This window comes from Phasianus colchicus, chromosome 3 (genome assembly GCF_987193195.1).
Source record: "Phasianus colchicus chromosome 3, bPhaCol1.hap1.1, whole genome shotgun sequence".
NCBI lineage: Eukaryota > Metazoa > Chordata > Aves > Galliformes > Phasianidae > Phasianus > Phasianus colchicus.
Window position 1 is genome coordinate 92,807,614 of NC_143438.1, and position 14,640 is coordinate 92,822,253.

At 43.4% G+C, this 14,640-nt stretch overlaps 1 protein-coding gene across 13 annotated transcripts in view; it reads left to right on the forward strand.

The window, feature by feature from the left end:
* The window catches only part of ADGRB1 (adhesion G protein-coupled receptor B1), a 275,593-nt gene that overhangs the window by 138,351 nt on the left and 122,602 nt on the right, over nt 1-14,640 (forward strand). For all 13 annotated transcript variants that reach the window (XM_090138075.1, XM_090138083.1, XM_090138073.1 and 10 more), the window contains 7 exons: nt 269-433; nt 4,158-4,259; nt 5,908-6,014; nt 6,887-7,081; nt 8,063-8,131; nt 12,511-12,619; nt 13,379-13,522. In XM_090138075.1, the coding sequence (XP_089994201.1) occupies nt 269-433; nt 4,158-4,259; nt 5,908-6,014; nt 6,887-7,081; nt 8,063-8,131; nt 12,511-12,619; nt 13,379-13,522 (891 nt within the window). The remainder of the gene's footprint in view (nt 1-268; nt 434-4,157; nt 4,260-5,907; nt 6,015-6,886; nt 7,082-8,062; nt 8,132-12,510; nt 12,620-13,378; nt 13,523-14,640) is intronic.

The window sequence follows — 14,640 nt, forward strand, 5'->3', positions numbered from 1 at the left end:
GTCTCCCTTGATCCTCCTCTTCTTCAGAATAAACAGCCTCTGTTTCCTCAGCTGCTCCTCATAAGACTGGTGCTCCAGGAAAGAGATAGTCCTGGTGTTGTGGGGTGAAGATATTGAGGAGAAGCAGAAGGATTTGAGGCAGGAGACCTACCTTCACACCTACTCATCCTGTGTTCCAATGCTTACCTTGGAAACTTCCCTTTTTCTATTGAAGATGATGTTTGGGATGTTACAGGCTGTTTCTCTCTCTTTTTTTTTATATCTCCAGTGGATGGGAAATGGCAAGCTTGGGGAGTGTGGGGGAGCTGCACCACTACATGTGGAGGTGGGACTCAGAGACGTGACCGTGTGTGCTATGGACCCTTCTTTGGAGGAGAGACCTGCCAGGGTCCCAAGGAAGAGTATAGGCAGTGCAACGACAGGAAGTGTCCTGGTATGTATCCCAAACTCTTCACAGTCTTGTTTTTACTGGGGAAGACAGGGATTTTGGAAAAAGCTGTCGGAGAGCTGAATGCAACAGGGAATTGTGATCTAGTTGTCCCTGCTCATAACGCAGATACGTGATATATCAAGGGCTGGATTTAATTTTTGCAATGTAGTCTAGACTTAGACTTTCCTTTTTTTTCCATTGACGTAGAGTCATAAGAGGAAAAGAGATATTGAAAGCCATAATCGACATCAGAATCTTGAGTCCATTAAATAGCTGAATATGGAGGACAGATGTAGCCTCTGGAAGACCTTTGTGCCCCTGGAAATTTAAACAAAAAAAACAGTGGATGTGTCCAGAATTGTGAGAGACTTGTTCAGTCTCATCCTTCTCTAGCTACACCAATGGGGCCAGCATCCATTTAATAAAAATGGCATGAAAGCCTGAATGGAGGGCCAGGAAATCATAGGATCATGTCGGCTGGAAAAAAACATTAGCATCAAATCCAGCCATAAACCCATCATCACCATGCCCACTAGCCATGTCCCTCAGTGTCACATCTTGAACATCTGCAGGGATGGTGACTCCACCACCTCCCTGGGCTCTCTGTGCCAATACCTCATCACTCTTTTTGAGAAGAAATTTTTCTAAATATCCAACCTGAACGCTTCCTTGTGCAACTTCAGGCCACTATCTCTCATCCTATTGCTGTTATTGGGAAAAGAAGCTGACTCCCACCTTGCCATAACTTCCTCATAGGGAGCAGAAGGGAATACAAGCTGGAAAGATTCCATGACTCACATGCAGCGTGTAGACAGAAAACAGGCCAGCATACAATTGTTATTCTCTTTCTTAGTCTCAGTTAAACTCCCTGCTGGTGAAATCGCTGGTGAGAAATCAATGGGCTATGTGATGTTGGCTGGCAGACTTCATCGATCGTAACTGGCTCCGGTTTATGACCGGGAGGGTAATTAATTGTTGGAGCAGCTTGGTGAGCGACGGGAGAGATTCTCGTGGTAGCATCATGGCTGTCCGTGTGAAGAGTGGGTGTCTCACTAAACGATGAGCTGCAGCTCAGTGCAGACACTTCTGGGGATGGATTTGTGATGTTTTTGGGACAGTTGACCCCTCTGAGTTGCTTGCGAACGGCTGAAGACAGATAAAAGCCAAAAGCACTTCAGCAGGGAAGTTTTACCCAGTTTAGCCGGAAGATAACAGAGCATTTTCACTCCTTGCAGCTACGCTCTAATAAAAGACATCACCTCTCCTTACAAGCTGTGCCTCTCAATTAGCAGAGGCGTGTGAGAGTCTCTTCTAACTCAGCCACAAAAGCTCTCCTCCACCACTGAAAGCCGTAGCACCGGGTTGTCTGGTGGTGTCTACGGAGTGATGAAGATTTAGTTCAGCTTCAGTGTGTGCCAGCTGGGGCCCTGGCAGAACAAGCCTGATCTTTTCTTCTGTGTCCACGGGGGCTGATGCCTGCAAAAGTGCTCAAAAGGGAAAGGCATGTCTGAGGCACTGAGCCTTGCGAGGGTTCAAAACCAGAAGGGTCTTGCTGCAGTTGTTAATTTGCAGAGGGGAAGGGAAAAAAAAAAAAAAAAGAGGCTTTTGGCTAAAAATAAACCTACTCCATTCATTCTCGAGAAAGTATGAAGCGCTGGCGTGATTTGATTTGAACAGAAGAGCTAAGCCTAATTGGGTTAGTTATTAAAATATCCCTGTGCAAATAGGTTACTCAAATATATATATATATATAGTTATGAAACAGAAATAAAAATAAATAAATAAAAGGATGAAATGATTCTCTCCTGGCCTGGGAATTGCTTCTGCATTCACGGGCAAGACAGTGCCAGTCAGTGCACTCCTAAAGAGCATCTCTGATCCACAGCATCCCTCAGTGGCCCCCAGGGAGACTGCAGGGGTGAGGAGACCGGGAAGCTTTGATAAGTCGGAGAAGGAAGGAGAGGTCAGATGTGAACAAACACCCCCTCTGCTCTCTGACAGGCAGTATTTGCTTTGGTACGTTGCAGCTGAGATTGCTAGAAGTTTCCCACCATATTTCCCAAATTTTCCTTTCAAAACCACATTCAAAGTGGGAAATGTGTGGCCATGGTCAAAGCACTGGGCCATAAAACAGGGGTGTTGCATTCAGCTCTCTGTGTAACCACAACCCAATCACAAGTGGAAGATTTCATCTCTCTGTCGTATAGTTCCTTGTCATCAGCTTAGGTGTAAAGCTACCATTTTTCTGCCCATGTTCTGCCTTATCTACAGAAGTCGTGAGCTGTTGTTGGCATTGGAATTATTTCTGTGTATGTGCAGAGCACAGCAAGGGTTTTGTTTGCCCTCTGGGATTTCATTATAATAGTGATTACTCAAAAGGGAATTTGAAAAGAGGAGAAAACATCTGTTTTCAAGCAGGGAGCGTAACTTGTTTATTATCATCATCTACTGGATGCACCAGGAAAGAATCTGCATTTAAAATATGACTGGGGCTTGAAGACTCATGGTGTTGGAGCTTGACTCCAGGAGCTGTGATGTGCAGGCAGCTTCTTAGATTCTCCATGAGTCCTCCTGAGCAATAGGACTTGCCACAACCTTTAGTCTTGAGGTTAAGCCTTCTTCATAGGCAGTTTGGTACCCTGGGTAGTTCCATTCCCAAGGTTTTATTGCTAACACAAACCCTGAGATGGTCTACGTCATCGCATCCATGGGACAGTCCCTTCTAGAAGGATGCCTTCAGGATTTGTCACATACAGATCCCTTCTGAACAGCATGAAAACTCAGGACACCTATGTTTTTTGTTGTGCTAGATGTAAATTTTCCCTACAACTTTGCACACTCTCACTGGCACTGCTGGACCTTGGCATGGGCAGTGTTTTCCTACATAGGAAGGAAGCTCTGCAGGCAGCTGCCCAGCTACATGGCTGGTTGGCTTTGGCTTTGCAGCTGCCATTCCTGGCCAGATGCAGGCATGCTCTCAGCTTTCTCTTTATTGTTAGTTTGAAACGCACAATAAATAAATCTATAATTGAAAACCATTAAATATAATTTTCCCCTTCCACACTCTTAGGAGTGATAAATAGCTTTTACACCCTACTCATGCCTCCTTTCATTTTATGTGCTGCAAGTAATGAGTTTCTCAGCACAAACCCTTCCTTCTGTGATGGGTATTTTTCTCAGGCCCCAAAGACTCCAGGGCCAATATCTATATCCTTCAGCAGAAGCATCTGAAAACTTTACCTTCCAAAGAGCTTTTTCAGTAACTTCTAAACATCCTTTGCACATTTTTTGCGGTCCTGGATTCTGGAGCAGCATTTGGAAATGAGTTGCTAATGCAAATTGGTGCTCAGTTTTTTTGTGTCCTCACATATGATGGCAGCAGACAGAGGACCTGGATGAAAGCCACCCAGGGGATACTCCCAACTGGCTTTTTTTTCCCCCCTCTTTTTGCTCCTTCCTTCATTCTTACCCCTTCTTATGCAGAGCCTCATTTTAATCACATCCCACACCAAAATGGTGATCCTGAAGGATGGAAAGAATTGAGCACGGAGCCCTGAAGCTCACCACCAAAACCTGCACATTCTCACTTGAAAAAAAAACTCTTCAGCAAGGTGTAACAATAACAGCTATCCTCCAAGCATCCTTATGTTTCCAGATCATATACCCTTTTTTCCTCTTTCCACGCTGAGGAAGAGGCTTTACCAATGAAGCTTTTCCTTCCTTGCAGAGCCCCATGAGATCTGTGACGAAGAAAGTCTTGCCTCTGTGGTTTGGAAAGAGACGCCTGCTGGGGATGCTGCAGCTGTTCGGTGTCCTCGCAATGCCACTGGTAAGGATGACTGCATATCTTGGCTGGAGACCCTCAGATCACTTTTCATCCTTTGACTTCTAGACAAAGGCAATCTGGTTGTGAGAGGAAAGGATGAGCAAATGGGCTTTCTGCCCTTTACGCAAGGCTAAGTATACTCTCTTTGGGTTTCTAAGTATTTACCAACAATCTCTGGTCCACACAGGACAACTTGAGATGGTCTCTCCTCCAGCTGTCGCCTACTGCTAGGCAGCTTCATTACGAAGAGCTGCTGTGGTAATCCCACCCTATTCTGCAGAAGCAGGGTGGGCTCTACTAGACTAGACTTGGGTGTTATATTTTTCTCTGCTGACCATAAAACAAAGTAGAAAATCTGAATTTGATTGCCCAATTATGTTTTGATTATCACAGAATGGCTTGTGTTGGAAGGAAACTTAGAGATCATCTGTTTCCAAATCCCTTGCCATGGGCAGGTTGCCACCCACTAGATCAGGTTGCCCAGTGATGCTTAAATCTCTTTCATAGGAACTCTCTGAACTTAATCTTCAGGTACTCAAGTTGAGAGTCCAGTCATGGTGGTATGAAAAGACAGTACCTGGGCATTCAGTTGTTATATGTTGTGGCCACATATTCCAAGAAGTGGAAAACAACACAGGGGAGAAGGCTCCAGATGTTCTGGTGGTGAAGGTTGTTCCCAGCTGCATGTTTCTGACTCTCAGGCAGGAAAAAAAATAAAATAGGGCAGGAGTGTCTGTAATGATCATAAAGTTTTTAATCTTTATGAGTAAGTTCATTGGACACAGAAAACCCTGAAGCTCTCATTGACTCATGCATCCTGGAACAGTCAGTGCAATTCCTAATGCTAGCCTAGAAGAAGGGCTGTACCATAGGTCACTGAATCATTTAGCAGTAGCAATGGAATTGTGCACCCAGCAAAGCCTGCTCCTCCGAGACTTTCCAAATGGCAGTGCAATTGCCTGGGCTATTCCTGTCCCCTTTCTCTTCACTGATGTGTGTGTTCCTCTGCATTGCAATGGCGTGTGATTACCACTGCAAAACTCACTGTACACTGAAGCTAAAGAAAAGCCTGGGGGAGGACTGCAGGCAGCTTTTCAGTTTTTTCAGCAGATGCAAAGATGGTGCTGTTGGATATTTATTCTTGTTGAGACTGTGTAGGCAGCAGCATTCAGTGCTTCAGTTGCAAATACCAGACTTTGCCACCTGGGGAGGCTCGTGGGACTTCTTGAACCGGGAAGAAGCCTGCCCTGCAGGACAGATTAAACTTTCTTTTGCCTTAGAATCACAAAATCATAGAATATACCATGTTAGAAAGGACCCATAAGGATCACTGAGTCCAACTTCTGGCTCCACACAAGGCTACCCAAAAGTTAGACGATATGACTGAGACCATATGGCAGAGAGCCTTGACAAGCCACGTCCCACTTACACTTTTTCATTTGCATCTCCTTTTGTTGTCCGGTCTTTTAGTAAGAAAATGCAGGAGGAGGAAATACAAATAACCTCTCCAGCACTTTCCAGATGCCACCTGCTGCTTTTGTGTCTGTAGTTGTGCCTGCATAGATGCGCTGACCTGTCCATCGTGATCTCCATGAAAGTGCCTGGCTTTTCAAATGTCCCCACTCCAATCTTCTTTTCTTTCCTCTTCTAGGGCTAATCCTTCGCAGATGCACTTTAGATGAAGAAGGGATAGCTTATTGGGAGCCTCCAACATACGTCAAGTGTGTTTCTATTGATTACAGGAACATACAGATGATGGTAAGGCAGACTGACATCAGTTTTAAACACGTTTGGGGTCTCCTCAAAGGCTTGTTGCACTGTCACAGTTACAAAGAAGAAGGAAAGCAGCATTTCCATGTGAAAGGAAGATGACAGCTCTGTTCTGCTTTTGTCTAGTTGCTTTTGTCTTGTGATTGCTTGGGCAATCCATGGACCATAATGTTTTCTCTCTGGGTCTTTTAATATCTAGCTTGTTAGAATCCAAGTCTTACCAGGTCCTCCACACAATAGAATCACAGATTCATTTGAGTTGGAAGAGACCCTTAAAGGTCACCTAATCCAACTCACCTGCAATGGACATATCCGTTGTGATATCCATTGGATATCACAAATTATCCATGAGAATTACTGTGATTGTAACACTTTTAAATAAGACACTTAATTTTCATTAGGCTTAAAATTACTGCTGTGATGAATTCTCCTTTTTCTGCTGGTCTCCTGTGGCTTGCCTTACAATGCTATTGCCTTTATGAAGACTGTCCTTTTCAGGATGAGCTACAGTCTGAGCTAAAATAGTTCAAGTTTGCTATAAGAAAACAAGGTTCTAGGGCAAAAATCTTCTGCTAGCTGGCCTTGGGTCAGCAGCAGAATAGCATTTCTGTAGTAGAATAATCTTTTCTGAACCTACACACAACCTTTTCTTTGTGGGCATGCAGAAAAAATTGACTTTTGCTCTTCTATCATTTTAAAAATATCACGGGCTGTCAGGTCAGCAAAGATTGTCAGATTCGTCTCATCTGTGTTCTGAATTACAAGGAAGGTCATAAACCTTCCCCCAGCAATTCCTTCGCCGAGCTCATTAACTTGACTTTCACTGTCACTAAAGTGTTTGTCATGTTTCTGTTCCTCAGACCAGGGAGCATCTTTCCAAAGCTCAACGTGGGTTGATGGGAGATGGGCTGTCAGAAGTGCTCCAAAACCTTGTGGAAATCTCCCAGGATGGGACCAGCTACAGCGGAGACTTGCTGTCCACCATTGATGTACTCAGGAACATGACAGAGATCTTCCGTAGGGCTTATCACAGCCCAACTTCTGGAGATGTGCAGGTGAGCTGAGCCTCTTGCATAAGGCTCAGGGTTTGATTACCTATTTTCGAGCTGTTTCGATACTGATGAAAAGCAGGATTATATTCTGCCCAAGTGAAGTGTCTTTGCTTGTTAACAAACCCTCCCTTTGAGATTGTTTCTCCCTGACCTATAAAATAAGATCTTGAAATTCAAAGTCACTCTGAACTATTTCAACCTGATAGCACTTAGGCTGGAAGCTAATCGGTGTATTGGAAAGAACTACAGCCTAATGACTAGATATAAGATGACCTTGTGATATTGGGTAGCTGGATGTTGATGTGGGAGAATGTCTTGATGGCTTCTCACCCTAGGATTTTACTTTCAGCAGTTGCATATGGAGTGGCTACAAAATATGCCCTTGGGATTGATCAGCACCACACAACTTGAAACACTAAACTGATCCAACAGTATGTGCAAAAGGTGACAAAACTTGAGCAAAAAATCAATGGTCTTGAAATATCTTGTCTTCTTCCTTCTCATTGTGTGTTTCATGGCCAAAGTACTACAATGCTTAGCACCCACTTGATCCATCTCTGCTTCTCTTTCAAAGTCATTGGAAAAAAAATGGTAGTAAGTTTCCCTACACTGGAAAACAATGGAAATAGTAGGAAATAGGTTAGGAATTGATTTCTGCAAGACAAGATCAACAGTATTTACTCAGGTTGTGACAGATATCTGTCTAATCTGTTCTTTAAAATCTTCAGCAATGAAGACAAGACATATTCCCAGTCTTATTCCTTAGCAGGAATGAGAGAGAAAAAAACTGGGAAAAAAGTTTTACTACTGTTAACATCTCTGGAGGCAGAAGCCTGCCAAATGCTGCAGGAACCTTTGGGAGCTGTACCTTGAAAAGTCTCCTGAATGATTCTTAAGTGTTCCTTGTGTACCACCATGCCCTTCCTAGAGTAGGCCATGTTTTGCTAACTCTCCCCTTTTTCCTCTTTTGTCTCCTTTCTCCAGAACTTTGTCCAGATCATCAGCAACATTTTATCAGAGGAAAACCGGGACAAGTGGGAGGAAGCTCAGCTGGTATGAACCTTCAGCACCTTCTGTCAAACAAATCAAGCCTTCTTTGTAGGCTTAAGCCCTGACAAGGGGGTATTTACAATGATCTGCATGGCTCTTCTTGACCATCACACATTCTGTGCAACGTGAATCTGTTTCATGTTGCCACAGACCAGGAAATATCTCCACCCATCACTACTGTTTTCCTTGATAACTTTTTATAATGAAAGAGAAAAACTACTTGGATATGGTCAGCTCTGATCAGCTTCAGAGTTGACCACCTCTGCAGGAGTTATTATAAATCAGCTGATACATGCAACTGATTGTTTGGGTGATCTCGGATCTCAGTGCCAGGCTGAGTAGCTCTGTAACCCACAGGATCTCAGCCCTAAGTCAGAATCTCTGCATGAGTAAGAGCAAAAAAGCTGGTGGTGGATACCAAATTTTGGATAGCTCTCAGAGATCAGACTGGATTTGGAGTTGATAACCCTCCTGGCTTGCTATGTTTCTCCTCATGCCAAGATAAAGCAGTGGGATTATGTGGTTTTGAGTTCTTGGCTACAAAGGTGCAGGACAAGCAGGATTTCCTTCCTTAGAGCTGTGCTCTGCTCGCCTGAACTTCTGGTTTTGTCCAGCATAAGATGAGCAAAAATTTAGTTATATTTTACTTTCTGTCCTCTCAAATACTGAGATTCTGCATAATAATTCTCTAGCTAAGCCCTTGCATACTGGTTTGTTTATCTATCCTTGTCATAGTTGTCCTTTGTATCTTCTGTCATAGTTGCACTCTTTAATTCAGTAAGACTTACCCCTTGTCCCTTTCCCATTGCCTTGGTGAGCCCTTGAGCTGTTCCACATCTTCATCTCAATACAGTGAAAAGAGTGAAATGGGAAGGAGTGAAATGGTTCTGTCTCAGACAAGCAGCAGCTCTGGTGAATTGGCAGTGGTAATGCTCATTCCTTCCATGTCCTTTCCTCAGTATTATTCCTTGGAACAAAAATACCAGCTCTTTTTTGTCACTGCATAAAAAAGTAACCTGGACAAGGAACATAAGAGCCTTTATGAGAGATCAGTCTTATGGAAAGTACCCATAGGAGTGGATCAGCACCATCTCTTGTTGCTGTGAAAGTTATCAGAGAGACAATGCTAAACAAACTGAAAATGCTAAACAAACAAGAAAAAATTGTTTGACATGCACGAAAAAAAAAAATTTTCGGTCCAACTAGGGAAGTCCTCTGGGAAGGAGTCTTCACTAAATGTGCACACTCGTTGGTATTTCAGAACTTGAAACAGGAATACTCAGATGCTCTATGGTTTCTTCAAGCAACAGAGCCTCAACCAAGAGCTGAGCAGCCTTGTGGACGTATCCTTCCCTCCTTTCTCCCTGAGATCTGTTTTTTTTTCTCATTACATTTGGAAGGGGATGGCATAGTCTGACTCCAGGCAAGATAAGGGACCAATTTCAAGACCACAGGTGTGTGTACATATTTGAGAACAGTGCAGAGGAGTCTACCGAGTTGTCATGACAACAGGGAAATCCTGCTGATCTCCATAAAAACAGCTGCAGGTTTCACTCTCTGGCAATTTGTTCCCATCAGCTCTCCCTGTGCAATCTGCTCTTTGTACCTATAGATATAGCCCAGCCTGCCCCCAGCATTACATCAACCTGTGCAAGGAGTGGAACTACGACTCTCTAAATTGCCATGAAGAAAATATTTGCCTGGCATTTATTTTAGTGGAATTAGTGATGACAACACAACACCACGACTTTAGGACAGAAAATGGCCTCAGAAATCTTCAGGCACTGGATGGCAAAGATTTCAGCAGTCTCTGTCCTTCCTGCTCAAAGCTTAGGGAGCAAATCAGTGCCTCGTATTTCACAAGGTCAATCATTTCTTTTAAAACAAGAGAAATTAGAAATAAACTCAACAACATTATGGTCTCATGTTCCATCATGCCTCCCCCCCCCCATGTGGAAAACGGGGGGAAAAGATATAAAATAAAATAAACCAGAAAGGCATTCAGATAGAAAAGGACTATCACGCTTTTGGTGAGGTTACATTAGCTGTTTTATTATAGAAACCTGAAAGACAATGGCCAGTGTAGCTTGGGGTTAATGTGACATTGTGTTTTCAATCTGCAATAGAATATAAAAATACACTGTTAAAAATAGTCCCCTCAGTTTTTTCTCCTTCTGTGCACACCTGCTGTACTGGCAGGACTTTTTGATCTGATCTTGATGCAGTTTTAGACTCAACCAATATTCTTTTGGATAGACAGACAGAGTGTCATGCATGGCCACCCCTTTCCTCCTTGCCCATACAGCCTTCCTTCTGCTGCCATCGTGGTCTCCTCCTGTTCTGCTTGTCCTCAAAGATCAACAATCCCAGGGAAAAAAAAAAAATGATAGTGATGGAAAAGGAAATGAAGAGATGTAAAGAGTTGGACTACTTTTCTTTGACCTCTTATCGTGTTTGCTAAACCCCTGCAGACAATTGTGCTTGAGGAAAAGACAGATAGTAAGCACAGTTCATTTCATGTGGGTTACCTTTTATGAAATCAGTCACTGCAAAACCAGTTATTGTTTGACAGCCTTTTGCATGCCCAGTAAAATTGTCAAATAAGAATTATGGCCAATATCTTTATTATATGGGAGATATCAGGGAAAGAAAGAAAAAAAAAAGAGAGAAAATCCAACACTGTCTGGGCAAAAATCAACTTGGTTATTTGGAGAGTGAGATCCTGCCATCAGAATGGGAAAGCATAAGGAGGGACGATGATGCTTTCTGCATAGAGTTACGTGATCTGGTGCCTGGGATTTGACATTAGATCCTGGAGTTCTTTGCTAAGCATGTATTTGCTGGATCATTTTTTTCCTCCAAAATTAGCCCTTTGCATTGCTGGGATTTGGTCTCCTCTTTGGTCTTTCTGCTGTTTTTAACTCAGCACAACAATTGACTGAGATGCCTCTGTGAGAGATCTGGTTCAACAAAGTATGACCAAGGTACCAGACAGAGTTACAGATGACTATTAAACATACAAACAACTCCTACAACACTTTTCTTCCTCTTCTGTTCATAGGCAGGTGAGAATTCAGGTGTTTCAGGTATTGGATTTAGCTGAAGTAGAATCACAGAGTCTTTATGGTTGAAAAAAATCTCTAAGATCATCTAGTCCAACTGTATTTTAAGTAGTTTAGAAGTTTTTAAAATAATTTAAAGGTTGTTAAGTAGTTTAAAAAGTTGTTCTTCCAGGGTGGTCAAGCCATGTGTCACTGAACACAGCATGATTCATCTCAAGAATAATGTTTAGGGGCTGGATTCCTGCCTTTGAGAATGCTCTTCCCTCCCTCCATAAGAATTTAAGTCTGGATTTCTTTGAAGTGCACCATGGCACACTGATCTTTGATTCAGAGGAAGACCCAGACCAAAGAACAACCCTTGGAAATTCAACAGAGAATAAGAATGGAAGACAGAATAGATCTCTGCACTCAGCAGCTTGCTGCACACCTCTTTTCTAGTGTCTCGTCAAACAGACATCCAAAGTTCCCTGAGATGCTCCAAGAGGAAGGGGAAGCCTTTCCTTCAATTTTGTTTCCTGCTTATCTCTTAAGATCCAGTTGTGCTGCTTCTGTGCTGTCTAATGTGAGAAACATTCTCCCAAACATCCCTCCTTTAAGCAAATCAGAAAACCAGCCTGCTAGAAACCTACCCTTATCCATAAAGTAGGCTGGAGTTTTTGGTTTGGTGTGTCTGCTTTCAGGGGGTTGTTAGCAAAATCAACCATCCTGGTGTAGGCAAGGTTTTGTGGACTCCCTCTTGGTAGGAAATGTATGTATAGATATATATACACACTCAGAAGAAATCATGAGTTTCTCAGGCCAAGTGTTGCAGTACTTGACAGGGAAACCTAAGGCTTGGAAAAAGCTCTCAAAATTTGACACAGGGCAGAGTTTCAACATGGACCACTTCTTCACTTTCTGTCATGATGCCTCTGGATGGGCAATTGCAATGCCAATGGCTTGTGTACTGCTAGGCTGGGCCAGGTACTCCAGCCAAAGGACTTGGAAAGACAACGTAGTTACATTTAATCACGGCTGCTAAGAGTCTGTCCTGGTATGTTGCTCTTCTTGCATTAACTGCAAGAGGAGGGCCATAGCAAGCATTAGCATTAACTTGTCTACTTGGATCAAGTGGTTGATAGTAGAAAGAATCCTGAAGGAAAGGAGGTACATTATTTTCTGCTCCAGAGATTCCCAGATATTTTTCTTTGCTTCGCTTTGAGACACTGCCCCCCAGCCTCAATTTTATGAATTACAATTTCTTGCCCCTTTGTTTTTCTAGGCTCCCTTAGCTGCATTTTTTATTAGCTGTGCTACTAAGTATTGTCCTTCTCTCTGCAGATAGGGCCAAATGCCAAGGAGTTGTTCAGGCTTGTGGAGGATTTCATTGATGTCATCGGCTTTCGCATGAAAGATTTCCGGGATTCCTACCAAGTGACGGACAATCTGGGTGAGCTGATTTGCACTCCCCATGTTGGGCATAGACCCCAGGAATCTGTAATTGCAGTGCAGTATGCATCATCTTGGATGTGGGGAGGGAAAGAGGGAAGGCAGCAGGTGGTCTGGGGAAAGACGTGGATGATCATAACCATGGAGTGGCTTTTCTCCAAATAATCTAGGATTTGAGCCTGATGAAAAGATGGGCACAAAATGGTTTGTGAGATGTCTGTAGAACCATGAACGGAGAACAGATGACAAACTGGGAAGAATTAAGCTAGTTCCTTTTGTTTTTTAGCACAAGAGCTGCACAGCAGCCAATGAAGTGATCAGACAGCAAACAAACAGCAGGCAGTATTTGATTTATGCTGTATGCACAATCACAGCATGGAACTTGTTGCCAGAGGATGCTGCAGAAGCCAAAAAATACAGATTGGTTCATGATGGGATTAGGAAACTGCACAAAGGAGAGTTCCATCGGTGGCTATTAAAGTTCATTGTCTGGATGTAACCACAAGCTGAGAAAGTCCTGCTGACTGCTAGAAGCTGGAAGGACAAGACGAGAAGTCTTGCTTGGCTCTTTCTTACAATTCCCTGAGCATCTGCTTCTGGCCACTCCTGGAGTAGAAGGATCTCTTCTCTTCCAGGTTTAGTGCAGGCAGGCAGGCTTTGCTGTCTGATTTTCCACTGTTGACTCTACTGGGTTTTTCAATTTGTGTGAATTTACTGAGGACGCTCTTGCTTACTGATTTTATTTGCTATTTCCCTCTAGTCCTTGGCATTCACAAGCTGCCTGCTAACGCAGCGACTGACATCACCTTCCCCATGAAAGGCTGGAGAGGCATGGTGGACTGGGCCAAGAATTCAGAAGACAAGGTCACTGTCTCCAAGAGCATCCTGTCTTCGGGGCTGACAGGTAGGCAGCACAGTCAGAATTCTCTAGAAGAAAATGTCTTATTCATTTTCTAACAGAGGTTCCTTCCATTTGGCTGTTTTCAAATTCTCCCTCCAGCTGAGCTGGATTGGCTCACAGAAGCTCACCATAGTGAGCTGAGTGCAAAGAAGGCTTTTAGATGTGATCAGACCAAGGGTCAAATCTGAACTCCTTGGGCAAGTTCAGCACCATGTTTAAAAAACAGAAAGAGTCAGCACAGAAACTCAGGGCAACACAATCTTGATGATTGCTTCTAAGGCTTCTTCTAAGGCTTTTGAACCTGCAATAAGTGAAAACATCCCTGTGTTTTCTGATTTGCTCTGTTCTTGGTGCATGTGGGCACTGAGCTTAGTCTCCAGTTCTCTCTCTGCAAGGCATGTTGGGCATTGAATGTGCCCCTATGAATATTCTGGGTTTCTAATAGGGGTAGACACTGGTAGTGGTCTCTGTTGGTGCTTTATAAGTATGATTAACCAGCGTAAGAAATGTAGCTGTGGCAGGGTGACAGCCATGCAGGCTGTTGTTATGTCCTCCAAGACTGGATCCAGTCCTGGAAGAGCCATCCAAGGGTGAACAGCTGAGGCTTAGCACATCAGGCTGAGCAACTGATGGATCTGACTCTGCTAGCAAAGCCTTTACCTGGATGCCAGCAGCCAATGCAAACAAAGTATTCCTGTGTTGGCAGTGAGCCTTAGCGTTTGGCAGAATTGATCAATGGATTTTCAAAAACAGGACTCTAAATTAGGCTGATTGCAGGGAAATGGTGGGTTTTCCTTGTTGACGGCACATAGAATGCTAAGTGGTTTTGAGAGAGCAAGCTGCTGGTTACTGCACCAGGATGTGCTGTACTTCCTTGGAACTAAGGCAAGAGACAATGAGCTATGTCTGTCAGAAGTCCTTTGGACTTTGTCATACCAAGACCTCGTATCATAGGTTTCCTTACTCAGGATGGAAATAACATTGCTATCATTTCTACCTGAGGCTGAGAGGAGTTAAATGACACTCTCAAGGATAAAGAGTGAGTTTCTGGCAGAGCAAGGACCAAAGCCAACGAAACTCCTTCTGTTTTACAGTGCCTTAAATGTAGCATTATGTTCATA